We start from the raw sequence: 27,765 nt of genomic DNA on the forward strand, positions 1-27,765 counted from the left end.
CTCCCCTGCCGCTGGTGGTGAGATTGACCTCCCTGCACACTATACACTGTTCTGAGCCTCAATATCCCCTCACATCCTACCCTCCCCTGCCGCTGGTGGTGAGATTGACCCCCCTGCACACTATACCCTGTTCTGAGCCTCAGTACCCTCACATCCTACCCTCCCCTGCCGCTGGTGGTGAGATTGACCTCCCTGCACACTATACCCTGTTCTGAGCCTCAGTACCCTCACATCCTACCCTCCCCTGCCGCTGGCGGTGAGATTGACCTCCCTGCACACTATACACTGTTCTGAGCCTCAATATCCCCTCACATCCTACCCTCAGCAAATATGCTTTTCCTTAACTCCCACCTGCCTGAGAATAAAGACTAAACTGTCCCTTGCAACCAATTGCTACTGAGGGATCATGGCAGTGTTAACCTATGAGTCCTGAGCAATTTTAAAAAATCCACCCCCCCCCCTTAGACAATCACTGCAGGCCCCTTTCATTTGGGGATTTTACTCTTTAGATAAAACCAACTAGGACAGGGAAGAAAATAGCAGCTGTTTGGGACTTAAGTATGTCTTTAAAAAATAAACACAGGAAGCTCTTTGCTTTCTGGATGGTAAAACTGAGCCACTGTCTCACACAAGGTGGTAGCCTTCCATTGATCCTGCATATGTGGCATTGAAAATATGATGTTGCTAGGCATGGTGGTGCAGCCCTTTAATCCCATCACTTGAGAGACAGAGGGAGATGGATCTATGTGAGTTCAGGCCATCCTGGCCTACCTAGCAAGTTCTAGACCAGACAGAGATATGTACTCAGACCCTGTCTCAAAAAAAAAAAAAAAGTATTTATGTTGGTAGTTAAGGAAAGAGAAATGGCTACAAACATCCCCAAAGTACCCCTGTGTGTCCCCCTGTCCGTACTGGAAGGAACGACTCCATCTGAGGCTGGAGAGATGTCTCAACAGTTAAGAACTTTGACTGCTCTTCCAAAGGACCCAGGTTGAATTCCCAGCATCCACATGGCAGCTCACAACTGTCTGTAATTCCAGTTCCAGAGGACACAACACTCTCACACAGACATACAGGAAAAACAACAATGCACATTTAAAAAAAAAAAAAAAACATTAGAAAAAAAGTGTGACTTCCTCTCATGTTTTAGAGCAACTAAGGTAATTTCTGGGGGGGTGCACGGTGAGTTCGCGGTGACACCTCCTAGTGAGGAAATGTCCTCAGGACACTCAGGCCTCTGCAGTCTAGATCCTTCAGAACGGTTGCTTGTCAATTTTGTTTCTACAGGTGAAATATCACCTGCGCTTCAGTTACACGAGAAGAAATTACATGTGGACCCAAACAGGAAATATCTTCCTAAAAGAGACTGAAGGCTGGCATACCAATTCGCTTTTCCCACTTTTCCCAAGCCCAGGACCAAGGGAACCTTCATCACCTGATGGCGGTGAACCAGGTGAGAAACAAAAGGCTAATGCTTTAGCTTGTGTTTTTAAACCTGGAAAATGAACTAAGCTGAGCAGAAGGGGTCTGAGCTGGACAACACTGTACACTTGTCAGTCGGCCTGTGTCAGGAGAAGCTGCTACTGTCACACCAGTTGCCTTGTTAACCAGCTGGTTTTGCTGACCGTGCTGGGATACAGTTCCCCAGCCTGTCCCGTTTCTGGAAAGCAGCAGCAAGGTCTCTCTTAAGCCAGGCACAGTGATGCACACCTTGCATCTCAGTGCACGGGAGGCAGACAGGCAGATTTCTATGCATTAGAGATCAGCCTGTCTTACAGAGTAACTTACAGGGTAGCTAAGTGACCCTATGTCAAAAAGAAAATCTGGGGCTGGAAAGATGGCTCAGAGGAGAAGAGCACTGGCTGCTCCTCCAGAGGACTGGGGTGAATTCCCAGCATGCACGTGGTGTCTGAAACTGTACATAGCTCCAGTCCAGGAGATCCATGTCCTGTGGCGGACACCAAGCAAGCACTCATGTGGTACACAGATATGCACGCAGGCAAACACTGAGACATAGATATACATGCAGGCAAACACTGAGACATAGAAACTAATTTTAAGGGGGAACAAAGTAAATCTTAGAGGAAAAGATTGAGAGATTTCAGTATGTGTACAAATGCAAAATTTGCTCCCAAAAGAAAAACCACATCACCGGAACATTTGCAGCAGCTGACAAAGGGAAAATGTCATACGCCAGGTATGTGGTGGGTCAAACCTGTGGAAGACTTTCCCAAGTTGTTCAGAAGTTTGTGAAAGCCTGCAGGCATAGGTGAGAAGGTTAACAACATTGGCATCTGGCAGGCCAGACCTAACCCCAATTTTGTCCCAGACTCACTAACAACATCCTGTTAAATATATGACACCCCCCCACCTACCCCCCTCAGCGATGGTGAGATGGCACAGGGTGAGAGCATTGACTGCTCTTCCAGAAAACCCAAGTTTGATTCCCAGTACCCACGTGGCAGCTAACAGCTCTATGTAATGCCTGCTCCAGTTGGCCAGGCATGTACATGGTATATGCTTATATGCTGCAAAACACCTGTTCATGAAAAACATTGAAAAAGAATGTCATTGCTGGACGGTGGTGGCACATGCCTTTAATCCTAGCACTTGGGAGGCAGAGGCAGGCAGATTTCTGAGTTCAAGGCCAGCCTGGTCTACAGAGTGAGTTCCAGGACAGTCAAGGCTACACAGAGAAACCCTGTCTCGAAAAACCAAAAAGAAAAAAAAAAAAAGAATGTCCTTGCTGTGTAGTGGTGACATACACCTTTAAATTCCAGCTAGGCCAGCCAGGGCTATTTGCCTTGAAAAATAAACAAACAAGAAACAAAAAAAAGGAAAGAAAAGAAAAAAAAGAAAGAAAAGGCTACCAGAGTCTGACAGAACAAGACAACCCACAATACAACAATATTTTCCATGGTTTAACCTATGGCCACAAACATTTCAGTGGAAACCTAGTGGGTTACAGAGTGATAGCTTCATGCCGAAGACCTTGTCTTAGTCAGGGTTTCTACTCCTGCACAAATATCATGACCAAGAAGCAAGTTGGGAGGAAAGGGTTTATTCAGCTTACACTTCCACATTGCTGTTCATCACCAAAGAAAGTCAAGACTAGAACTCAAGCAGGTCAGGAAGCAGGAGCTGATGCAGAGGCCATGGAGGGATGTTCCTTATGGCTTGCTTCCCCTGCCTGGCTCAGCTTGCTTTCTTATAGAACCCAGGACTACCAGCCCAGGGATGGCACCACCCACAATGGCCATTGATCACAACTGGGTCTCATGGAGGCATTTCCTCAAGGGAGGCTCCTTTCTCTGTGATAACTACAGCTTGTATCAAGTTGACATACATACAAAACCAGCCAGTACAGACCAGTTCTCACCTTCCTAATGCTGTGACCCTTTAATACAGTTCCTCATGTTGTGGTGACCCCCAACCATAAAATTATTTTGTTGCTACTTCATAACTGTAATTTTGCTACTGTTAGGAACTGTAATGCAAACATCTGATACGTAGGATATCTGATATGCAACCCCCAAAGAGGTTTCAACCCATAGGTTGAGAACCACTGCCTTAGGTGATCAAGTTGCCACAGTTATAAGGACAACCGCTGAGCCACATGTAGTCTTCTGAGGAAACTATGGGGACAAGTAGCAGGCAGTTATTTGTAGAGAAAACAGTCGTGAGAAGGAATTACTTAGAGGACAAAGTTTCTGGTGTGCCATGCTCAGCTGAACCCCTCACCAGCTATGTGCTTCCCTGGGCCTAAGTATCTCTGTCTATCGAATGAGGCTCGAATTCACTGCTGTGAAGTGTCCAGTGAGAATTCTTGCCCCACCAGCACTGGCCTTGACACACACCAGGGGCATTATGATCAGAAAACAAGAGCAAGACAGAAGAGTATCAGCCCTTGGTAACTTATCTTAGTAGGGTGGCTAGTGTTTTGCTTTTCTCTTTTCTATAGGCCAGTGACCAGACAGTTTTGTGTCTCAGGATATTTGTATCTAGCCACTCAGGCCTGTGGCCTATTCCCTAGTTTGTCCTGAGGCTAAGAGCTTGGGATCTCAGGCTGCCTTTTATCTCCTAATCCTAAACCCACTTCTTCCTTGGGTTTAATCCTCTCAGGCCTTGCATGCCTCAGGGAACTGTGCTTGCTACTGTTACTGGCCCCTTTCCCTTTGAGCTTTTTATTTCAGACCCTTTGGGGAGTCCAGAGGAGCCAGCGAAGGTAGGTCAAATTAGGATCCCTGAGCTGACCCCATCCCAATCTTTCAGAACCATGGCTTGTTTGAGGCAGAAGGAAATTAAGTCTGGTAGACACCTGATTCAAGATAGCAAAATTTTCAGTTACCCTCCTGGAGCCAGTGTAATTGCAGGATCCTTAAAAGTAGACAAAAGCAGCCAAGTTGTGGGGGCAGTCAAGAGGCAGAGGCAAGTAGATCTTGTGAGTTCAAGGCCAGCCTGGTCTACAGACCTAGTTCCAGGACAGCAGGGTTACACAGAGAGACCTTGCCTTAAAAAACAAACATAAAAGTAGACAAAGGCTGCAAAAGAAAGTTTGAGCCAAACTTGAGAGACCACCTTGTTGGTCTTAAAAGTAAAGGAAGGGACCGTGAGCCAAGGACTAGATATTGATACAAACTTGAAGAGGGAAGGAACAGATTTTCTCTGACCCCCTAGGAGGGAACACAGTCCAGTAGACACTAAATCACAGTTAACCCTGTATCAGATTCCCAACAACTCGAGCTGATAAAACAACAAAACAAAACAAAACTATTGTTTCAAGCTGCCTCTCACCAAATCATCTCTGACTCCACTTGGGCAAAGATTTCAGCTTCTATCTCCTCTCTGTCACCTTCCACCTAGAGTCACAGTTAGACATCAGGGCCATTAGCTTCTTTCTCTTGACTCTTAAACTACTGGGATAGCGCTCAAGACCCAGCCCTCTTGATGAATATGGCAAGTGCTTTTCTGCTCTTCCACCTTCTTTGTTATCCTTGTGTTGGGGTGCAGGAATCACATCACCACTGCATGAACACCAATCTCCATCAGTCAGGAATAGTTTGTTGAGCATAAACTGATCAACCAGGGCCATGGTCCAGATTTGGGAACTCAACCATGATCCTGAATTAAAAGGACTTGCCTTGTTTAATATTCATGTCCTAACTTGTCAACCAGGATGTAGGTTACCCACATACATGTCTCTTTCTGCCAAGTAGGATGTCAGTTCCCTGGGAGGTCTTGGGAACTTAAACTTTACTAGACCCCTACCTAAAATAGAAGTCTTATTCCAAATAGTTTCTTATATTGGGGCAGGTTTCTCTCTTATATTGGGGTCCAACCCAGGTGCAGCTTATAAAAGCAAATACCGTATAAGCTCATCCGCAGGTGCAGGAAGTGCTGCTGGGTGGTTGGTTTGGGTCCAAGCTTATCGTGAAGGACTATACAAAGCAGCTCTACTGACTTCCAAGGGCACAGAACGTCAGAGAATGTGTAATCAGCCTGGGCATCAGAGAGCTTCCTAGTAACAACAGAAACAACATCTGAAAAGAGTTCCTTATGCTGGGCAGTGGGCCGGGTGGTGGTGGTGCACGCCTGTAATCCCAGCACTTGGGAGGCAGAGGCAAGCGGATTTGTGAGTTCGAGGTCAGCCTGGTCTACAGAGTGAGTTCCAGGACAGCCAGGGCTACACAGAGAAACCCTGTCTTGAAAAAAAAGAAAAGAAAAGAAGAGAAAGGAAAAGAAAAGAGTTCCTTATAATATTAGTAGCAGCACAAAATGGCAGGCTGGCAGCTAACAGTTACCTAGGCTTTACCATTACATCTAGGCCTTAATATTTTACCTAGACCTTGACAGTTGTGTCTCCTGTCTTCACTCTTACTGGTTTATTTTCTGGTACTTATTTAGCCTAAGTTTTATCTGTTGACAATTGTCAGTCCACCCATTTGAGGAATACAGGGTCTCTCTCCCACCGAGTGCCTATCAGGTTATGTCCGTTTAGTGTGTTGGGTGTGTGCATGTGTGTATAGTGTATGTTATGTGTTTGGTGTGTGTATGTGCGTTGTGTGTGTGTGTGTGAAATGGAAACTTAAGGGTTCTTTGGAAAGTCGGTTGGATGGTGTTTTGCTGGGGGAACATGTGAAGGGATGTTGAGCTGAAGTGGACACAGGTGAAAGACTAAGGCAAACTCATGAAGGAACATTTAGCTTAAGCAGACACGGGGAAAAGGATATTCTGCTAAAAGCAAGCATGTGAAAGGACAAGTGATGAGGGATTCTTCACTACCGATGCACATGTACTGGTCTGCTTTACATTGCGTAGTTGAGCTACATTTGTCAGGCTTCCATAGAGAGAAGTGTGCCAGACAACTTCTAGTGGTATGCTACAATTTTTTGCTGCTTCTGAGGACTCAGGCTGATTGGCAGAGTAATGTCAGCTGAGAAAGATGCATGTGCTGAGACAAGACCCATGCTGGGATAAAACACGTACTGAGACAAGACACATAGAAGACAGGTGATGTTTGGAGGGTGTAAACAGGACTGGACAGTGATGGAGGCTAAACTAGACTGACTTAAAGAACTAGCTATACAACACTTGTGGGTCTAGTCTTTGCTGAGCTTTGCTTCACTGGAAGATACAGCCGAGAACTTCTGGCATCCCTCCTGGTCTCTCCTACTGACTTGTACCAAGACTGGGGCCTGGCTGTCTCTGCAAGATCGTGCCACCACTGCTGATGCGTGTCTGCTATACTAACTCTACCAAACTGGACTGCTGGTGTATCCGTGAAGTGTTTGGGAGTGGATCGAGCTGCCGCTGCTAACCTGTAAACTAAACTGCCAGTTTCCAGATGACACAGATGAGAGTTACCTCAAAGAACCATTCTAAACAGGCCTACTTCCCCCATAGCCTTCCTTTTCCACTGCCTCTGGGCTACAAGGGAAGTTAAAACTTATAAAAACCATCATGAAAAGTAAACAGTAAAGAAATTAAAGTTGCGTGCATGCGTGTGTGTGTGTGTGTGTGATGTATAGTGTATTGTAATATGTTTGACATAGGTAAGTGTGAGGTTTTGTGTGTGTGTAGTGTATGTAATGTGTTTGGTGTGTGTGTGTGTGTGTGTGTGTGTACAACCATGTTCATGGGTTGACCAGTGTTGAACATCCTTTTTTATCTCTTGGCACCTTTGACACTGTCTCTCACTGGACTACGCCATTTTGGGCTAAGCTGGCTGGCCAGTAAACTCCCAGGATCTGCCTGGCTCCACCCTGAGATGCTGGGGTTGATAGGCAGGCTTTTGTGGGGGTGATGCTGATTCAAACCAGGGTCTCATTCTTATGTCTCTAGTGCCCTTACCCACTGAACTATCTCCCTGGTCCTAAATCAAGCTATTTTTAAAAGATGATCATGTTTATGATTTTGTGTGGGTTATGTTAATTATGAAGTAGAAGTGTCGCTTGGCAATATGTGGCATGCTTTCTCTTCTCCCTGGAAGCACTGAATGGTGTCAGATGCTTTTAGTGGTCCACAGAGTAGGGTTTCAGGTAGTCACCCATTGCCTCCTCTGGCCCTTCCTCTGAGGACCCAGGGAAGTCTGTTTGTTCAAAGCATATCCCTCTCATGAGCAGCACCATGACTCAGCTGTCCTCTGTTTCTGAACTCAGGGTACATCCGTGAAGGCTTCTTGGCCATGCAACATGCTGTAGACAAAGCCATCATGTGTTACCATGCCAACGCCTCTGCACAGCAGCTGTTCCAGAAGCTCATGGTGATCACCAAAAGGTTCCCGTTCCCACCATACATCTCAGATCCATTCCTCATTGCCATCCAGTACCAGCTTCCTCTGCTGCTCATGCTGAGCTTCACCTACACCTCCCTCACCATCATCCGGGCTGTGGTGCAGGAAAAGGAGAAAAAACTAAAGGTAACCCTCTGTGCGTGACTTTGCAGTCTGAGAATGCTGGGTCCTGGGACTCCCTCAGAAGAACTGGCCTGTCTCAAGGCTGCTGCCCTGAGGCAGGACTCCTTCCTGTGTGCTGGGACCATAAGATTGAGGGTGCAGTGTGGACATCACTATGGCACAGGTTTTTGAAGTCTGGCTGCTCTACATAGATTCTGTTAGTGGGCATGCCCTCCACCTGCAGGCTCGGTGCAACACTTGGGGAGCTGGATTTGGGGTTGTTTTTTGTTTTGTTTTGTTTGGGGGTTTCTGCTTGGTTTGGTTTTTTTATTGGTTTTGTCAAGACAGGGCTTCTCTGTGTAGCTCTGGCTGTCCTGTAACTCCCTCTGTCAACACGGTTGGCCTTGAACTCAGAGATCTCCCTGCCTCTGCCTCCTGAGTGCTGGGATTAAAGGCAAGCGCCACCACTGCCTGGTTTGCTTTTCATTGTTGTTGTTGTTTTATGTCATGTGGTTTTGTTTGTTTCCTGCCTCTGCCCTCCCAAGTGCTGGGATTAAAGGCTTGTGTTTTGACTATGTTTTCCCCTTCTGCTAACTCCTCCAAGACCCTCCTGGATTTTTTGGTTTTGATTTTTGTTTTCAGTGCTGGAAATGGAACTCAGGGCTTCAAGAATGTAAAAACTCCACCAGTGAGCCACACTGCCAGCAAAGAGCTGAGAGTTTTTAATTTCCTCAGCCACTGGCAGTCTAGCTTTAGATTTCCATACTCTATGGCAGCACTGGTCAGTGGAGGAGCCAGGTTTCTGCATAGCACGTCCTGATAAGCAAGAGAGAAGGGGGAAGGTGTGGCCAGAGTGTTCCACATCACCTTACCCTATTCTTCCACAGAGGCAGGAAGCACCCCTCCCTAAAAGGGTTCTGGGCTTCTCCTTCAAAGTGGGAATGAAAATGAATGGATGCCCAGATCTCTTAATGCATGTCCTCAGCCACACACTTGTCAAGGTGCACAGCCCAGGAGGCTACTGGCAGTGTGATCAGTATGGCCTGCAGAGTCTTTCTGTCAACCATGGGAGGGGCCAGGCTTCATGACTCTGGACTTCAATGCCAGCTACCACACCCTAGCTCCTGGGAATCAGCTCAAGCAAAGTGAAGACGTGGGAGCATCCCTTAAGAGTTTGGAATTGCTCCACAGCATACAAAGCTTCCCTGAAGGACTCAGAGAATTCATCAACTTAACATCTATTGGGCATCTGTGTCAGACCTGAATGAGACACAAGCAAAGAAGGGGATTTCCCAGCATGACAAAACTTAGTGGGCCCAGTTGGGAAGTGACTTTGCTCTCCTGAAATAGAGCAGAGCCACACCATGCTAAGTAGTGGGCTGGAGGATAGGGCAGGCCATTATGACTTAGGAAGAAAGGGCAATTAATCCTCAATTGACTATCAGGATAGCCTCCCAGATAAGGGTAGCATGTGCCACTGACAAAAGATAGAAAAGAGCTAGACAAAAACTAGCATGCCAGACTACAGCCTTCTCTTTCCCCTCATATGTGCTAGATAATTCCTGCCTCTGCTCTCCGGCACAGGCATCCTGCTCTATACATGGCACTGTATTTATGTAAGCAGACCAGCATACATGGGGCTATGGGGAAAAGCTAGCCACAATCAGACAGAATAATGGCCCGACTGTGTGATGCTGTCTCCCATTCATAGGAGTACATGCGCATGATGGGGCTCAGCAGCTGGCTACACTGGAGTGCTTGGTTCCTCATGTTCTTCCTGTTCTTCCTCATTGTGGTCTCCTTCATGACCCTCCTGTTCTGTGTCAAAGTAAGTGTGGCTTCGGTGAGGGCTCTGGAAAGAAGAGGGTACGGAGACCATTCATGGCCCCTGACCTCAGCGCAGGTGTTTCCCCTGCTGTAGAAGACAAGCAGGGCTTCTACTGACCCGCACCTTTAGACCTGCCCAGTTCAATTCTGCCTTCCCTGCCTCACCTGGCTGGCCTGTCCTGCAGGTGAAGAAGGACACAGCCGTCCTTTCAAACAGCGACCCCTCCCTGGTTCTGGCCTTCCTGCTGTGTTTTGCAGTCTCCTCCATTTCCTTCAGCTTCATGGTCAGCACCTTCTTCAGTAAAGGTGAGCCCTGTTTTCCCCCTTAGGCCAGAGAACCAGGGTAATCCAAGTCTAGGAAAACTAAGGGGCTTTATGCACAGTTGAGGGAAAGGCGTACAGGAGTACGGTAAAGCTCATGAACCTCCCAGAGTTCCCCCAGGAAGAAGCTAGGCAGTGAATAGGGGGCAGAGAGCACCTGCTGTGGGCCAAGGAGGAGAGACGGGTGTGTTAGGGCAAAAGGCGTTGGCAGAAGGCAAGCATGTCCACTGTGCACTGCTAAGAATACTAGAAATAAAAGCTTTACCCGCTTGCCCCCTGCAGTTGCTGGTACATTCAAGGGTGGCTCTGCCCTTTGAATTTGAGGTTCTTCATATTGTTTAGTGCTTGTTTTCTCCCTTGCTGCTTTCTGTTGAAGTGCAGAGAATGCTTCCAGTAGGTTTTGGAGCTCTGACAGCTTGGAATATACAAACCACATTTCTCTTAACTTGATTACCCTTAACTTGAAATGCTTTTACATTTCTCCTAAGAAGTAGTATGTCTCAGGTCAATCCGTACCATACTGTGAATCCCCAAGCTCCCTATTGTTTTTATTATTTTAAAAAACATTTACAAAGTAGTAGTTTAGTAGCTATTTTGCCTTCAAGCTGTTGCCAGCCCACTTCATGTGTATACATTGGTGTGTGTGTACTGCTTCAGGTGGGCAGAGGACCTGCACAAGGGGCCTAACAATGCCAAAAGCTGCAGTTCCCCAGTGCTGGGACTCTGACTACTGTCATTCCTGCAAGTCTCATGGCAGATTTATGCCACCCCATGCTCTTTGTCCCCGTAGCCAACATAGCAGCAGCCGTGGGTGGCTTCCTGTACTTCTTCACCTACACCCCCTACTTTTTCGTGGCTCCTCGGTACAACTGGATGACACTGAGTCAAAAGCTCTTGTCCTGTCTTCTATCTAATGTTGCCATGGCAATGGGAGCCCAGCTCATAGGAAAATTTGAAGCCAAAGGTGAGTCTTGTCCACAGTAAGTCCTCAGATCACCATTTCCTGATTCTTGCAGCTTCGGGAGGAACTTGCCAAAAGGGTTCCCGGCAGTTAGCCTCACCTCAGGTGGAGGGGAAGCTGATTGGAACACCTGAGCTAGGCCTTTATCAGAAAACAAGAACGGAGTGTGTACCGAGAGCTAGCTTGGTCCTAGTCTGATGGGGAAATAGCTCAGATAAGGCCAATAGGAGCCAAATACAGCTAAGGGCTAAAATGCCTGAGGTGGTGGTCACCCAGCTGCTCTGCCCAGTGACTGGATTTTACCAATTGGTTTTTGACTCCCTTCCTACTTTCGTTTTAAAGCTTTTTTTAAAATGTATTTTTATTTTCATCTCTCTCTGTGTGTGGGGGGGGTGCATTTATGAAGGAAGGTGCCACAGAGTCAAAAAGAAGGTATCAGATCCCTTAGAGCTAGAGTTACAAAGTATTACGAGCCATCTGATGTAGGTGCTGGGAATTCAACTCCAGTCCTCTAGGAAGAGCCACAAATGCTCTTAAGCCATCTTGCCATCCCGTGAATGTTTGTATGCACACCAGAGCATGTGTGAACAACTCTGAGGAGTCATTCTCTACTGTCACCATGTGAGTTCCTTCCACATGAGCCTGGCAACAGAGCTCTGGCCATCAGGACTGGCAGTGTGTGCCTTTGCCTGAGTTGTCTTGAGTTCTTCCTGAGCTGCCCAGCTAGAGTGTTTGCACAAGTGACCTCAAAGCCAGGGGATTTTGAGGTCTTTGAGTCAGCTCCCAAACTTTGGTGAGTATACGGTCAGCATGTCCTGCACCCCAGTACCCCTACTACAGCTGACCATGAGGCAGGGAATCCTGAAAGAGAAACCATCGAGAGCCCTGGAAAAGCATGTTCTGATTTTTGTGAAATTTCCTGTCTTGAAACATCATGGAGGCCAAATGAAGCCCTTGCTGGGACTGACTGGTGCACTCCTACTTTGTAAAACCTATTGTGGATGCTCAGAATTCAGAGGCTTTGAGCCCCTGAAGATCAGCTCCTCTTATGGCAAGGCCCCCATGACTTCTACATAGGGCCAAACCTTCTGGTAGGAGAACACTGGAGAGGAGACCACAGATTGGGACATGGCCTCCCTTCTAGACAGGTGAGATGTAAGTAGCCGTTCTGGTCACTACACAGTACCCTGACATCCCTGCATCCACTCTCGGGGGCTTTGTATGCTGGTCTGCTTTCCTAGAAGAAGTGCAGTGAACGTAATATACTTCCTTTTTGAAAAAAGAATTCTTTATTCATTTTATGTATATGAGTACACTGTAGCTGCCTTCAGACACACTAAAAGAGGGCATCGGATCCCATTGCAGATGGTTGTGAGCCACCATGTGGTTGCTGGGAATTGAACTCAGAGTCAGGACCTCTGGAAGAGCAGTCAGTGCTCTTAATTGCTGAGCCATGTCCCAGCCCATAATCTACCTTCCTAAGGACTTACCTAAGATCATTTAAGATGGTCTTGGCTCTTCTCTGCCCAAATGTTCCCTTTTTTTCCAGTCATATGTCTTTGTCTGTTTGTATAGCTATCATAAAACACCTGAGATTGGGAAATCTGTGAAGAACAGGAGTTTATTTCTCAGTTGTGGAAGTACTAAAGATGCAATAGCTGCAAGAGCCCAGTGGTTGCTTCCAAGATAGCACTGTGAATGTCATCCCTCACAGAGCAGGACACTGAAGAGATAAAAACCGCTCCTGTAGGACCTTTTATACGACAGCTTTGTCCATTTATGAGGGCTATCTCCCGCACTGTTAATCTGGGAACTAAATTTCTGATCAGTGAATGTAAGACCATGCATTCAAATCTTAGTACTGAGCAAGGTAATCGCAGCATTAATGGAGTTGAAGCAGGACTGCTGTGAGTTTGAGGCCATCCTGCACCACACGATGAGCCCCACACCTGGGCTAGAGTGAAACCCTGTCCTATAAAATAAGACAAAAGTGAGTAAACCATGACAAGATAGCTAAAATGTGTGGGCCATATGCAAGTGTGTGCACACATGGAACCAATGAAATGCAAACCTATCTAGTCAGTTCATGAGTCAGTTCCCTAGCACTGCATGAAACCAGACATGGTAGTATGTGTGTCTGTAATCCCAGCACCAAGGAGATGGGGCAGGAAGTCCAAGAGGTCAAGAAATGAGGTCTCTGTACTTCTAGCATTAATAGCTTCCTGATGGAGTGTAGATTTTGTAAACTGGCAGAAACTTCCCAGACTTCTAGTACTGTTTAAAAAGCCTTTTCCCAGGGCTGGAGAGACGGATCCATATTTAAGAGCACTTGCTGCTCTTTCAGAGGACCCCGGTTCAGTTCCTAGGATCCACATCCGGCAGCCCACAACATCTGCTACTCCAACTTCAGGGGATCTGACACCTCCAGGCACATGCACATAGTCACATGCAGACACATAGACCTACCTATATATAATTAAAAATAGCCGGGCGGTGGTGGCGCACGCCTTTAATCCCAGCACTTGGGAGGCAGAGGCAGGCGGATTTCTGAGTTCAAGGCCAGCCTGGTCTACAGAGTGAGTTCCAGGACAGCCAAGGGTACACAGAGAAACCCTGTCTCAAAAATACCAAAAAAAATAAAATAAAAAAAAAAAATAATTTAAAAAATCAATCTTTTTAAAAGTATTAAAAGGGGGCTGGTGAGATGGCTCAGTGGGGAAGAGCACCGACTGCTCTTTGGAAGGTCATGAGTTCAAATCCCAGCAACCACATGGTGGCTCACAACCACCCATAATGAGATCTGACGCCCTCATCTGGTGTGTCTGAAGACAGCTACAGTGTACTTACATATAATAAATAAATAAATCTTTTAAAAAAAAAAGTATTAAAAAACTAAAAGGCCATTTCCAAAGAGGAATCTCCTTATATGACACTTTTTTGGTTTTTTTGGTTTTGTTTTTGTTTTTTTCCAAGACAGGGTTTCTCTGTGTAGCCCTGGCTGTCCTGGAACTCACTCTGTAGACCAGGCTGGCCTCAAACTCAGAAATCTGCCTGCCTCTGCCTCCCAAGTGCTGGGATTAAAGGTGTGCGTCACCACCACCCGGCTTGACACTTTTTTTTTTAAGTTGCATAGCAACTTTTCTTAAATAAGACCAATCTCTCTAGCTGTTTGATGGTATAAATTAAATAAATAATCTTTAAAAATTTTTAAAGATGTATGGTGTGTGTGTGTGTGTGTGTGTGTGTGTGTGTGTATGTCCTGCATTCCTGTCTCTGTACCACTTGCATGGATTACCTGTAGAGGCTAGAAAAGGGAGCTGGATTCCCTAAAACTGGAATTACAGAGGGTTGTTAGCAACCAGGATGGTGCCAGGCATCAAACCCAGGTCCTCAAGAAGAAGTGCCATAGCTCTTAACCACATGAACTTTTGATAGTTCTATAATTTACTGACTTTTTAAAAATGCACTGTTGTCTTAAAGACTTGAAGGAAGTTAGATAGGGGATGAGATATAATGCAATTGGTAGTGTTTACCTAGGACTCAATCTCTAAACACACCATAAACTGAGGGTGATAATACACATTTGTAATACCAGCACTAGGGAGGTGGGGCCAAAAGAATTAGAAGTTCAAGATCATTCAGGTCATTCTAATCTACACAGTGAGTTTGAGGTCAGCCTGGAATACAAGATGCTGTTTCAGAGAGAGGGCGAGGGAGAGGAAGGTGGGGGGGGGACTTGAAAGTTGTCATATTTGTTACAAAGTTAGTAAAGAGACAGTTAGGGTAACAACAAAAGGAAAATTTGCCTACAAGCATGAATACGGGTGCCATCAAGTGCTTCGGTGTCTCACCCCTCCTATCCAGCCCAGACAGTTCAGGACTATTTTCCTGATACATCCCCCAGGCACTGGCATCCAGTGGCGTGACCTCCTGAACCCTGTCAACGTAGATGATGATTTCTGCTTTGGACAAGTGCTAGGGATGCTGCTGCTGGACTCAGTACTCTATGGGCTGGTGGCCTGGTACGTGGAGGCTGTCTTCCCAGGCCAGTTTGGCGTACCCCAACCCTGGTACTTCTTCCTCATGGTGAGTGCTGATGTCCCTGGTCTTCGAGCAGGCCACTTCTTTGGGGGACATAGGTGTCCCTGGCACTCACTTGGGACCCCTTTGAGTCCCAGAGCATGACACCTGCATAGGCCTGGGATAGAAAACTCTGACCTTTGTGTCCTGACGGCCCTTAAGATTTGTCCAACAAGGTGAAGACCTGCGCCACCCCCAGAGTCTGAGACGAAGGCACATGGAGACTGACTGATGCACAGCCGATGCTGCTCCCAAGCTCACGGCTCTATTCATGAAAAATCTTTTTTAAAAAAAAATGTTTTAAATAGTACTCGTGCTTAATCCCTGGACCTTGTATATACTAGGCAAGTACTCTAATACTGAGCCATATCCCCAGCATAACAAATACCTTACAGGGTTTTCTGCCTACAAAACAATGAAGCTTTTGGGAGGAGGGGTGGGGAGGGGACATGCTTTAAAATAGATAGCACTTCCCACTGCCAGAAAAGAAAAAAAAACACTATTGACACCTGCTTGTGCCCCTCTGATACTTTCCTCATTGAGAAAACAACTAACAAAAGCATCTTAAGGAAAAAAATGTTTTGTGGCTCACAGACTGGGGGAAGGCGTGGCAACAGGAACATGGTGTTGCATGGCGTCTCTATTCACAAAGCAGATGTCCTGGGTGCTGTGAAGCAGACATCCTGGGTGCTGTGCTCAGCCTGTCTGAGGCAGACGTCCTGGGTGCTGTGCTCAGCCTGTCTGAGGCAGATGTCCTGGGTGCTGTGCTCAGCCTGTTCCCCCTTTTTCTTCAGTCATGGGATGGATGATACAATCCATATTTATCATGTGTGTCTTCCTACCCCACCCAGCACCCAATCCAGAATCTCCCTCCGAGACACACTCAGACATTTTCATCCTAGATGATCCTAGATGCTGTGGAGTTGACCATACTGATCATTCCAGGCTTGTCCTGTGCTCTTTCTACCTGGTCCCTGCAGATAACTTGCTTGATAAAAATGGACCATGTTATAAACCAGACCAGAAACTGTTTTTTTTTTTTTTAATTCTAACAGTGTTTGTTATCTTAAGCACACGCATGTACTTGTGTATCTATTATAAATACAATTCTTTAGACTTTTATGTAGCCATACTTATAAATGTATTATTAATTTAGCAATGTACTCTACCTAAATATATGCTTTTTTATGAATGGACTTCATTTATAATGACCATGTAGCATCCCCATGTAAGGTTTCACCGTCACACACTTTAAATGTAAGCTGGGTGTCCAGTACTGCCGGTGCAATATTCCCCTGTGTTCTGGGAGCAGAAGTGACTGGTCCTCACCAGGCAGCTCACTCTAGTGTCCCTATCCACAGGGAGCCTGTGCTGGGGTACGCCCTCAGAGAAGGACAGAGAAGACATAGCCTCTTGCCTCTTAAGCTCTGACAGTGCTCTGGCCTGGCATGTTCAATAATGTCTCTTCATACATTGACAAGTTCCCTTTTCTCTCTGTTAAATCTGAGTTTCACAACAGATTGTGCCCACCCAGACTAGGAAGGCAAGAGTCTGAGCTTTCCCAGGGACAAGCAAATTAAGAAAAGTGCTGAAGTCTAAGAGGGTGTTATCTCTTCAATCAGATGCCCCATGGTTAAGGCTCAGGTCATGTTTTGCATGTTTAGTGGGTCAATGGTACTTATTTTGCTGAACTCAAACAAAACGGACTGACACTACTGACCGTAGCACCCATGTGCTTCCATCCCAGCCCTCCTACTGGTGTGGGAACCCAAGAACTGCCGTAGGGAAGGAGGAGGAAGGCAGCGACCCAGAAAAGGCTCTCAGAAACGAGTACTTTGAAGCTGAACCGGAGGACTTGGTAGCTGGGATCAAAATCAAGCATCTGTCCAAGGTGAGGCCTACAGGCTGTCTCCTGCAGGCGCTCCCTCCAGTGCCCTGAGCACCTGCAGGAGGAAGATAGGGTTCCCTCCTGGCAACTGCTCTCAACACACTCTCCAGAGCACAGACCAGCCCTCCACATCTGGCCACATGCTGGCTGGCATTGTGTTGTTGTAGCACTTTGACCATATAGTTCTGGGTGCACCTCTCACTGGCTCCATCACTCCATGCTGGATGCAGAATGACAAGGAGGAGGTCATGTAGGGACTAAGGGGGAGATGTAACCTCTACCCCACAATTCTGTTCTGTGTGGATTCATGGGACTTGGTTTAGTATCCTGAGATGTTAGGGTCATGTTGTAAAGGGAGAGGAAGGCCCTGGGGGCCACAGGGTCAAGGCAACCTCTGACTTCCCTACAGGTGTTCCAAGTGGGTAATAAGGACAAGGTGGGCATCAGAGACCTGACCCTAAACCTCTATGAAGGACAGATAACAGTCCTGCTGGGCCACAACGGTGCTGGAAAGACCACGACCATGTCTATGCTGACAGGTGAGAGGTCACTCCATGGGCATCTGTTCCTGGCAGGCCCTTCCCCTCTGTCTGCTTTACATCAGCCACAAATTTGTTTTCCCATATGGCTTCAGTTCTTCCCTGTGAGAAGTAAGACATGTTTAGAGCCAGTAAAGTTTTAGCCCCATGCCCCAAGGGAACATCTGAGGAGCCTTTGAATGGTTCCCACCCTAACTTAGCCTCTCTCTAGGAATGCCCAAACTTGGTGGGATTAGCAAAAACCAATAAGAGCAATTCTGCAGCCACAGAAGAATAGATCCACCCCATATTATTGACTCTACTCCCCCTGTGCTTGGCTAGGGACATGACTCAGAGGTGGAGTGAGTGGCTGGCATTCATTGAGCCCTGGATTCACTCCTAGTATCCATAGGAAAAGTAAGGGATAAAAAGAGGAAAGGCGGGAACCTGTCACCCCTAGTGCGTGTCACCATCTGAACCATTTCTTGTCTTCCTGAAACACTGAGGTGCTTGTCAGAGCACACACTGTGGTGTTGAGAGTGGGGTTTGTGATTATAATGGATTCAGTGCCAATACACTTGTGTGAGAGAGACACAGAGCCAGAGAGACAAGGCTCTTCTTTATGACAAAGTGGTGTGCCCTGTAACAGAGCTGAAAAGCCCCATCCTCACTGCTCAGCTGGATAGAACCTAACGTGAAAGAATGCAGGGGTCTCTCTTATGGACAGGATCCTCAGTAAAACAGGGGAAGTGGTTTACATGAGTCAAGGAAGTTATGTACCTTGCACAGGTGAACAAGATTTTCATAATGAATTTGGGGCCTTTGATTTGGCTGCAGGTCTCTTCCCCCCTACCAGTGGACATGCTTATATTCATGGGTACGAAATTTCCCAAGACATGGTTCAAATCCGCAAGAGTTTGGGCCTGTGTCCCCAGCATGACGTCCTGTTTGACAACCTGACAGTTGCCGAACATCTTTACTTCTATGCACAGGTAAGTCTGTGGTGACAGGGACCTGTGAGTGGTGACCATTCCCTTGCTCATATTCCTAGGGAGTCTGTGGCTGCCCCAGTATACGATTGTCCTCACCGCAGTCTGTTCTGAGGAGCTACTCCAGAAGAGGAAGGGAATTGTGGAGGGATAAGCAGAGTCCAGGAATGCAAAGGAAGACATCTCTCGAGCCAGAGACCTGCCGTAGGTTTAGTGCCTATCAGTCCCACCGCCTCATATCCTACCTCTCATTCCTACCTTCCAGCTGAAAGGCCTCTCTCTCCAGAAGTGTCCTGAAGAAGTCAAGCAGATGCTGCACATCCTTAGTCTGGAGGACAAGCGGGACTTGCGGTCCAAGTTCCTGAGTGGGGGGATGAAGCGCAAGCTCTCCATTGGCATCGCCCTCATAGCGGGTTCTAAGGTATAGGGCAGGGTGCCTGGCCCTTGATGCAGCCAAGTCAGGCTCCCACACAAGGACAAGCCCAGGGTGGTGGCCACAGCCTATCTAACCCCCAAATCGAGCTGCCGAAGGCCACATAGCACAGCCATCCTGAGCCTGAGATACAGCTCTGTCGTTGTCACAGAACTTAATTCACCTCTGTGCTTCAGGTGCTGATGTTAGATGAGCCCACCTCAGGCATGGATGCCCTGTCCAGGAGGGCCATCTGGGACCTTCTTCAGCAGCTGAAGAGTGACCGCACCATCCTGCTGACCACTCATTTCATGGACGAAGCTGACCTGCTGGGAGACCGCATCGCCATCATGGCCAAGGGGGAGCTCCAGTGCTGTGGGTCTTCACTGTTTCTCAAACAGAAATACGGTGAGCAGTGTGGAGGCAGAGTCCAGCTCAGGCTCATGACAGGGCATTGCCCTACCCTCTGTGAAGGGTCCAGACAGTAGCTGGGCAAGGCAATCTTTAGACTTTTCTCTTGTCCCCCACAGAGTTTTGTAGGAAAAGCAGAGTATCTTGTGTGGTGGAGCTCTTGTTAAGCCACATCAGGACTACCAAGAGCAGGAACCTGCGGTAATAGACAGGAATCCTGTGAGTGGTCACCACTGCTTTCCTACACAGAAACTCACTGCACAACCCAGACTGGCTGGTAGAGTCATAAGCCAGGATTCGGCCACCTTGCTGTGTGGAATGCCTGGCCTGCCATTGTCACTTCCTGGTCCAACATTACATACCTGGCTCCTACCCTCAGATCACTCTTCCCCTCAAAATGCCCCATGGTTCCCACCTTACCTCTCTCCTGTGCCAAGCACATACCCCTAGAGATTCCTAGTAAAGCCAGAGCAGGTCAGACAGGGGCCCCATCATCCTGAGTGGCCATGTGAAGATGCTGGGGTACCTTGATCAAGGAGTGTTATTCATCCCTACTAGAGCCTCAGGAGCTCTGCTTGCTACTTCTTGCCTGTCTGTCCGGTAAGCCAGGGCACTGATTACCCTTGTCTCTGAAGGGAATAAGAAAGGGCCGTTTCCTGCAAAGCATTATTGGACAAGAAGCCAGATAGAGTTCAGTATACACAGAGTAGTCCCATGGCTCCTGCTGTGTCCCTTCCCTGTGGCCATGTTCAGCATGAATCCTACAATGCAGACATACTCACAAGCTCGGATTGTTGCTGTGGTTTTGTCCTCAGGAGGTCTCTGGCCTCCGATAGGTGTGCCTGGCTACATTCAGTGAACAGTCCTCAGCCCTTTTCCCTGTAGGAGGCTGCGGGAGGTAGCACTCAGCGCTTTGTGGAAGAGCCCGAGAAGCATCTGCTTTGGCCCATTTGCACCGTGTGGTACAGATGCTTCCCCATGATCCTGCGTGGCATGGCAGAAGAAGTGGGACCTCCAGTGGGCCTATTGCTTGTTCCATGTGTTGCAGGAGCTGGCTACCACATGACGCTGGTAAAAGAACCGTACTGCAATCCTGAAGGAATCGCTCAGCTAGTACACCACCATGTCCCCAGTGCCATGCTGGAGAGCCATGCCGGGGCGGAGCTGTCCTTCATTCTTCCCAAGGAGAGCACACACAGGTATGTGTCCTAGAGAGCCACAGAGCCATTCCAGGAAGGTCCTGTGGCTGTGAGGGGTCTCTGTACACTCTCTGTTATGACTGCTGGGCACCTCTCCATCTTTAGGTCTGGGATGGGCGTGGTGATAGGGTGGAGCACCCACTGGGCTAAAACTGCTCACTACTTATTACAGCAGAGAGACAGAGTGCTGGCACCTGAGGAGGACAGACAGACATCAGACAGGCTAAAAAACAACAACATTTACTTCTTGCCTGCATTCATACCCACACAGGGACTCCTTTCTAACACCAGCTTGAATATATAGAAAAGCTCTTGCCCAAGTGTGGTGGTACCTACTGTAATCCTAGCACTTGGGAGACAGAGGCAAGAGGATCATTTCAAGGTCATCCTCAACTACATAGTGAGTTCAGAGTCAACGTAGGCTGCATGAGACCCTATTTCAACCTCCCTCCAGAAATAAGTAAATAAAGTAAAAAGACGTGTAGAAGTACAAACAGTTATTTGTGGAGCTACTGTGTATTTGCAGACAAATTGTGAGTGTTCAGAACTTCTCCTTGTCAGGATTAGAAACAGTCAATTCCATGGTTCACCCATTTCCTGGCTCATGCTCCTTTTTCTTCCTTCCTTCCTTCCTTCCTTCCTTCCTTCCTTCTTTCCTTCCTTCCTTCCCCTCTTTCTTTTTCTTTTCTTCCTCTCTTTCTTCAATCATATAAAACATTTTATAAACTTAAAAAGTCCCAAACTTTAAAAATTCCAATGTTTCAAAATCTCAGTCTCAGACGGGCAGTTATGACGCCACATGCCTCTAATCCCAGCACTCAGGAGGCAGAAGCAGGCAGATTTCTGGGTTCGAGGCCAGCCTGGTCTAGAGAGTGAGTTCCAGGACAGCCAAGGCTGCACAGAGAAACCCTGTCTTGAAAAAACAAAAAAACAACAACAACAAAAAAAGCAAAAACAAAAAGAGAGAGAGAGAAAAAGAGCACAAGCAGGCTCAGGTTTAATCACCAAATATATTTTAATTCATTTTTAAAGAAGGAAAAATCTCGTTGCAAGATGTCATTCCAACCTGTCTTTTCCTTCTTGTGTACAGAGCAATTATCTAGAAACAAACTATTTAAGTGTCTGAAAAGCCTTATTGCTCTGCTCTTCTTTCAGGTTTGAAAGTCTGTTTGCTAAACTGGAGAAGAAGCAGAAGGAACTGGGCATTGCCAGCTTCGGGGCCTCTGTCACCACCATGGAGGAGGTCTTCCTTCGGTCAGTAGGTGTGGGTGTCCATCTGTCCTTTATGGGAGATGGTGTTGTTAAAGGGTTCTGCTCTGGAGCACTGTCAGAGCATAGAGACGAAGGCAGAGGGCAGGGGCTTGGAGCCAGAATTCAGATGTTAGTTTTATGGACATCTGCATCCTCAAGAAGCCATGGCCTCTGTGTGGGGAATGTGCCTGGGCTACCCAAGGTCCTTCCTGAGACAACCATCCACACCCAGGTCACACAGAGCTAGTAAGTTCTCTGAGGCATGGGTCACCTGATGTGTCAGTGTTAGCTTTCAGATCCTTAGAGTGCCAGACTGTTGCCGTGGTTACTGAACATTTCTAGAATGCTTGTTTAGCTGATAGAGTGCTAATAACCAGAAGTAAAATATATACTTACAAAGTAGGTTTTTCTTCTTGAGGAAACCATGGTCAGAGGAGGCAGAATAATAACTGACCAAAAGTGATAAGACCCTGTGCTATGTGCTCAAAGGCATCTAACTCAGGGGCTGTGGGGACGAGCAGGAAAAGCCAGCATTACTACAGGGAGGCTGGTGGGTAGAGCTGAGCACAAGAGTTTGTATACCCTGAAACAGTGCAGCCAAGAGGGAGGGAGGAGGGCGAAGGAACTAGTTGTTCGCTTACCTGCATCCAGCACAGAGCTAATCAGAATGGCTTCTGGTGTGTCTTGGTTGAATAAAAAAAGCCACTTCTCAACCTCCTAAGGGCTCAGTTCCAGCTGGCTCTCAGAAGCTGTAGGGCCTCTCCACCTTGGTATTTCCTGGGATTTGTTGCCTGTCTAGCCCCCAGCCCACTAGGTCTCCCCATTACGTGCAGCACATGGCCCCACCCAGCTTCCGGCCTTCCCACTTTACCTCAGCTCCAGGCCAGTGCCTGAAAGAGGTTAACCTGAAAGACTGGAGGAGCCTCAGCAATGCAGACACTCACATGGTAGGTGGCCTGTTGTCTACTCAAAGAAAATAGTGGTGAGATGGCAACACTTGGTATCTCTGAACTGAATCTGTGATTTGACTCAGAAAAATCAACAAGTCTAGAGCCCCTCTCTCTCTCTCTCCTTCCCTCTTTCCCTCTCCGCCTCTCTGTCTCACATACACACACACACACACACCTAAATTTTTAAAAGGCCAGGCATGGTGGAATGCACCTATAATCCCAGCACTCAAGAGGCAGAGGTAGGCAAATCTCTGTGAGTTCAAGGTCAGTCATGTCTATATAGTGAGCACCAAGCCAGCTATAGCAAGTTCTTGTCTCAAAAGGAAAAAAATGGTCTTGAAAGAAAATCAGTTTAAAAAAAAAAAAGGAGGGGTTTGGTCAAGGGCCAGCAGAGCAAGGCCTAAAGCAAGCTTGGGGAAGGGTGGGAGGGGGCAGTCTTCCAATCATGCAGAGATGACCTAGTCTGGGCCAGATCAGAAGGCCCCTCAGTTGCTCAGCAGCTTCGGCCGTCACCCTGATCCAGCTGCTGGAGAGTTTGGTTTCTGCAGGGCTGAGGATCAAACCCAGGATCTTTGCGAGGTGCACAGTTGGGTGGGTTGGGTGACCTTGCTGTTTTGCCATTCTCACTGTACTAAATTTACAGTGTTTTAGTCCTTCTCTGCACCACCATGAAAAGAATCCACACATTGGCAGTCACCTCCAGTGCCCGCTTCTGTCACTAAAGCTTTGCCTGTTATGAGCATTTGACATAAATTGAATTATACAACATGTGGTGGTCATGTCTCATCTTCAGCTTAGCACCATGCCTTTGAGGTCCATCCGTGCTGAAGCACGTCAGGAGAAGATTCTTTCCTGTCCTGGAATGTGTGTCAGGAGAGCGTTCCTCCCTGTCGTGCTGGACAATATGCATCATCTGGGGAGACCTTGTGTTGTTCATTTGTTCAGTTGAAGGACGTGTGCTGTTTCTCTTTTTGCACTTTTCTTTTTTTCTTTTATGGATTGTGTTGCTGTGAACCTTTTGTATATAGGTTTTTGTGTGGCTATGTACATTATTGGATAGATGCCTGGGATGGATGATCTAGCAACTTCATTCATGACAAATACCCTTCGTTTAGAGGCTTCTGTCAGAAGCACTAGTATAGCTAAGCTTGTCGTTAGCTTCCTTGCTTGTCCATCTGATCACTTGCTCACATTTGCCCACGTTCACTCATCCTTTTATCCCATCGTATCTCTACTCAGTGACTCGCTAGGGACAGCGTGAGCACAGCTGAGTAAATGAGAGAAAGAACCAGACGGGGCACTGCCTCTGAGAACTTTGTAGGTGTGCAGCGAGGCTGACTAAAGTTCACAACCAGAGCCCGAAGAGAATGATATTAACACCATGGATCCTAACAGCCTGGAGCAGACTACAGTCCAAGCCCAGCACATTCTGACCCCGAGCAGCTTCTGCAGGGCTTGCCAGCCCCACCACCTGCCCTCCCTCCACTGTGTCTGTCCCTGTCATGGCCTCCTGAAGCAAAGCTGCCTGCCTCCTAGGCTTAGCCTTGGCAGGAAGTCCCCCTGACCTTGTTCTTCTTGGGATGAAGCACAGGTTGTGTGATGGGCCCTTTTCATAGATAGTGAAGCCATGCTGCTGTATACATCTCTTCCTTCTTCGTTGAGCACCCTGGTTATAAATGACGACTATGGGCAGTTCCCTTGGGGAACAGGGCCTTATGCACTGGAACCCTAACTGAGGGTCTCTTTCCCATGGACATTACCTAGAGAGGATGTTCTGGAGATATGTATTGATGAATGAATAGGAGAGAGTATACACTGATGGCTTTGTTCTGCTTCAGAGCCTCTTTTTAAAGTCCTCTTCCTGGGTCTGTTCCCCTACACACAAGCTGAGCTGTGACTGGCACTGTGTTCTGGTGCAGGGTTGGCAAGCTGGTGGACACCAGCATGGACATTCAAGCCATCCAGCTTCCTGCTCTGCAGTACCAGCATGAGAGGCGAGCAAGCGACTGGGCCCTGGATAGTAACTTGTGTGGTGTGATGGACCCAACAAATGGCATTGGAGCCCTCATAGAGGAAGAAGAAGTTTTGGTCAAGCTCAACACAGGGGTGAGCACCTCAAGCTGGGACCACACAGGGCTGCTGGGGCCGGTTGTCATCCTCTGAGCCTCACTGGTGCTGACATCCTCATGGCAGGAGTTTCAGTAGAAAACACAGGGCAGATTACAGCTCGTGCTGTAAGGGTCAGCAGAGAGAGGAGACATTCAGATGGCTTTTTTATTTGATATGTTTTGAGAAAAGAGCTCACCCTGTTATCCAGGTTGGTCGAGAACTCAGTACACAGACCAGGCTGGCCTCAAGTTTGTGATCATCCTGGCTCTTTCCAAGTGCGGAATTATAGATGTGCCCTGCCACACCCAACCCACGTCTTGGCGTTCTAACCTGGGCAGTCACAGGAAACTGTATGTTTGCTTATGGCTTATGAGATTGCTTTGTTGGGGAACCTACCTTATGCCAAGTTCTGTGCTAAATCTGCAGTGATAGCCACCTAATGAAGTAAGAGGGCAGGAAGGACCCCGCTCTCATTTTATAGCCAGTATACCAAGGAGAATGTCAGCCAAAGCCCCACAGTTGGTGCTACTGAGGCCATCGCATGTGCATCCTCTGTGTGCACCCTGTGTGGTGTGCACCCCGTGTGGTGTGCATCCCCTGTATGTACCCTGTGTGGTGTGCATCCCCTGTGTGCACCCCATGTGGTGTGCATCCCATGTGGTGTGCATCCTCTGTGTGCACCCCGTGTGGTGTGCATCCCCTGTGTGTGCACCCCATGTGGTGTGCATCCCCTGTGTGCACCCCATGTGGTGTGCATCCCCTGTATGTACCCTGTGTGGTGTGCATCCCCTGTGTGCACCCCATGTGGTATGCATCCCCTGTGTGCATCCCGTGTGGTGTGCATCTTCTGTGTGCACCCCGTGTGGTGTGCATCCCCTGTGTGTGCACCCCGTGTGGTGTGCATCCCCTGTGTGTACCCCGTGTGGTGTGCATCCCCTGTGTGTACCCCGTGTGGTGTACATCCCTTGTGTGCATCACCTGTGGTGTGCATCCCTGTGGTGTACATCCCCTGTGTCTATCATGTGTGGTGTGCATCCCTTGTGTGCATCCCCTGTGTGTACCCCGTGTGGTGTGCATCCTCTGTGTGCATCCTGTGTGGTGTGCATCCCCTGTGTGCATCCCGTGTGGTGTGCATCCCCTGTGTGTACCCCATGTGGTGTGCATCCCGTGTGGTGTGCATCCCCTGTGGTGTGCACCCCGTGTGGTGTACATCCCTTGTGTGCATCCCCTGTGGTGTGCATCCCGTGTGGTGTGCATCCCCTGTGTGCATCCCGTGTGGTGTGCATCCCGTGTGGTGTGCATCCCGTGTGTGCACCCCCGGTGTGCAGCCGTGTCATCACCTGCCTTCCCTCTGCTGCAGTTTGCCCTTCACTGCCAGCAGTTCTGGGCCATGTTCCTGAAGAAGGCTGCATACAGCTGGCGGGAATGGAAGATGGTAGCTGCTCAGGTCCTGGTCCCTGTGACTTGCCTCACCCTGGCCCTTCTGGCTATCAACTACACCTCAGAGATGTTTGACGACCCTCTCCTGAAGCTAAGCCTGAGCGAGTATGGTAGAACGGTTGTGCCCTTCTCGGTCCCAGGCACATCCAGGCTGGCTCAGCAGCTGTCTGAGCATCTCAGAGACATGCTGCAGGCTGAGAGGCAGGAGCCCCGGGAAGTGCTAGGTAAGGGGTAGCTGGGGCATGGGGCCCAGTGGTGCTGACACTGTCAGTGATCTCTGCTGGGCTGAACTTTACTGTCCTTTGCCTTCACAACACAGTTAGCATCCCTGGCTTGGTTCTCATTCATATCATGACAATCAAATTTGCCTTTGGACAGCACCAATGTCCCTTAGGCCAAGCTTGATGGTACTGAGTCAGAGGAAACATTCCTGGGACAACAGAGACACAGTCTCACTCTTAGGACTGGACATACCCATTCTCCCAGACCCTATCTGAACAGAAGCAGAAGCCCAGTGGTCTTCCCATGCCTCACCTTTGTTTATAGGCGAGGTATTGACAGTGCCCTTGGTCATCCCATATCCTAAACTTAAAACTGCCTTGAGTCTCTAATAGCCAGAGATCAACATTGCCTCTGCTTAAATGGAGTGTACTACTTTTTCCACTTACTGCTCCCTCCCACATTGTGACCAGCAACCCTGGGGTTCTGTGGACAGATTGATGACAAAATAACCGAATTCCTTCTTGGCAAATGGGTGACTCTGTGAGCTGTCGGGAAGCCATCCACACCGTGATGGGTACTACTGGCCCAGCAGATGTCCCATCTCATCTGCGTCTGTACTGAGTCCCTAATGAGAGTCAGTGGGATGGAGATGGGGATGGTGTCCTAATCTTCCCACCTGGTACCCTGATACTGCATTACTCCACAGGTGACCTAGAGGAGTTCCTGGTTTTCAGGGCCTCAGTGGAAGGAGGTGGCTTTAATGAGCGGTGCCTGGTAGCAACATCCTTCAAAGACAGAGGAGAGCTGACTGTGGTCACTGCCCTGTTCAACAACCAGGCATACCACTCCCCAGCCACTGCCCTGGCCATCGTGGACAATCTTCTGTTCAAGCTACTGTGTGGCCCTCAGGCCTCCATTGAGATCGCCAACTATCCCCAGCCCCGGAACATCCTGCAGGTCGCCAAGGACCAGTTCAATGAGTACGTATACAGCCCACACAGTCCTCAAGTGCCCCCCACTAGGACTGCCATTGAGACAGCATCCTAAGTAAGGCTCTGTAGATGGCAGAGTGATGTGACTACTCTTAGATGCTGCTGCTTCTTGGCCAAGGTCTCTTCAGCCTTTCTCTCAACCATTCTGTGTCCACAAATGAGAACTGAAACGTCTGTGTCAGGCCGGCTGTAGCCTGAGGATCTGGCGGGCATCTGTGCCTTCTCTTCCCAGCAGGGTCCTCAGCAGTAGGGCAAAGGCTGTGCTTAGAGCTCAGGAAAGGCAATCATACCGGTCAGGCTG

The 27,765-nt window shown here is 48.1% G+C and overlaps 1 protein-coding gene across 5 annotated transcripts in view; it reads left to right on the forward strand.

Annotated features, from left to right (window-relative positions):
- Positions 1-27,765, forward strand: part of LOC116078496 (ATP-binding cassette sub-family A member 3) — a 53,050-nt gene that overhangs the window by 14,582 nt on the left and 10,703 nt on the right. For 4 of the 5 annotated variants that reach the window (XM_031353745.1, XM_031353746.1, XM_031353743.1 and 1 more), the window contains exons 7-22: positions 1,288-1,453; positions 7,659-7,918; positions 9,606-9,722; positions 9,907-10,027; positions 10,833-11,006; positions 14,908-15,089; positions 16,831-16,974; positions 17,381-17,510; positions 18,327-18,481; positions 18,744-18,899; positions 19,088-19,298; positions 20,350-20,500; positions 21,656-21,754; positions 24,621-24,807; positions 26,171-26,474; positions 27,179-27,452. In XM_031353745.1, coding sequence (XP_031209605.1) covers positions 1,288-1,453; positions 7,659-7,918; positions 9,606-9,722; positions 9,907-10,027; positions 10,833-11,006; positions 14,908-15,089; positions 16,831-16,974; positions 17,381-17,510; positions 18,327-18,481; positions 18,744-18,899; positions 19,088-19,298; positions 20,350-20,500; positions 21,656-21,754; positions 24,621-24,807; positions 26,171-26,474; positions 27,179-27,452 — 2,831 coding nt within the window. Of the gene's footprint in view, positions 1-95; positions 99-1,287; positions 1,454-7,658; positions 7,919-9,605; positions 9,723-9,906; positions 10,028-10,832; positions 11,007-14,907; positions 15,090-16,830; positions 16,975-17,380; positions 17,511-18,326; positions 18,482-18,743; positions 18,900-19,087; positions 19,299-20,349; positions 20,501-21,655; positions 21,755-24,620; positions 24,808-26,170; positions 26,475-27,178; positions 27,453-27,765 lie in introns of all 5 variants that reach the window. The other variant, XM_031353747.1, reaches the window with a different exon arrangement.

Source organism: Mastomys coucha, unplaced genomic scaffold (assembly GCF_008632895.1).
Source record: "Mastomys coucha isolate ucsf_1 unplaced genomic scaffold, UCSF_Mcou_1 pScaffold5, whole genome shotgun sequence".
Taxonomy (NCBI): domain Eukaryota; kingdom Metazoa; phylum Chordata; class Mammalia; order Rodentia; family Muridae; genus Mastomys; species Mastomys coucha.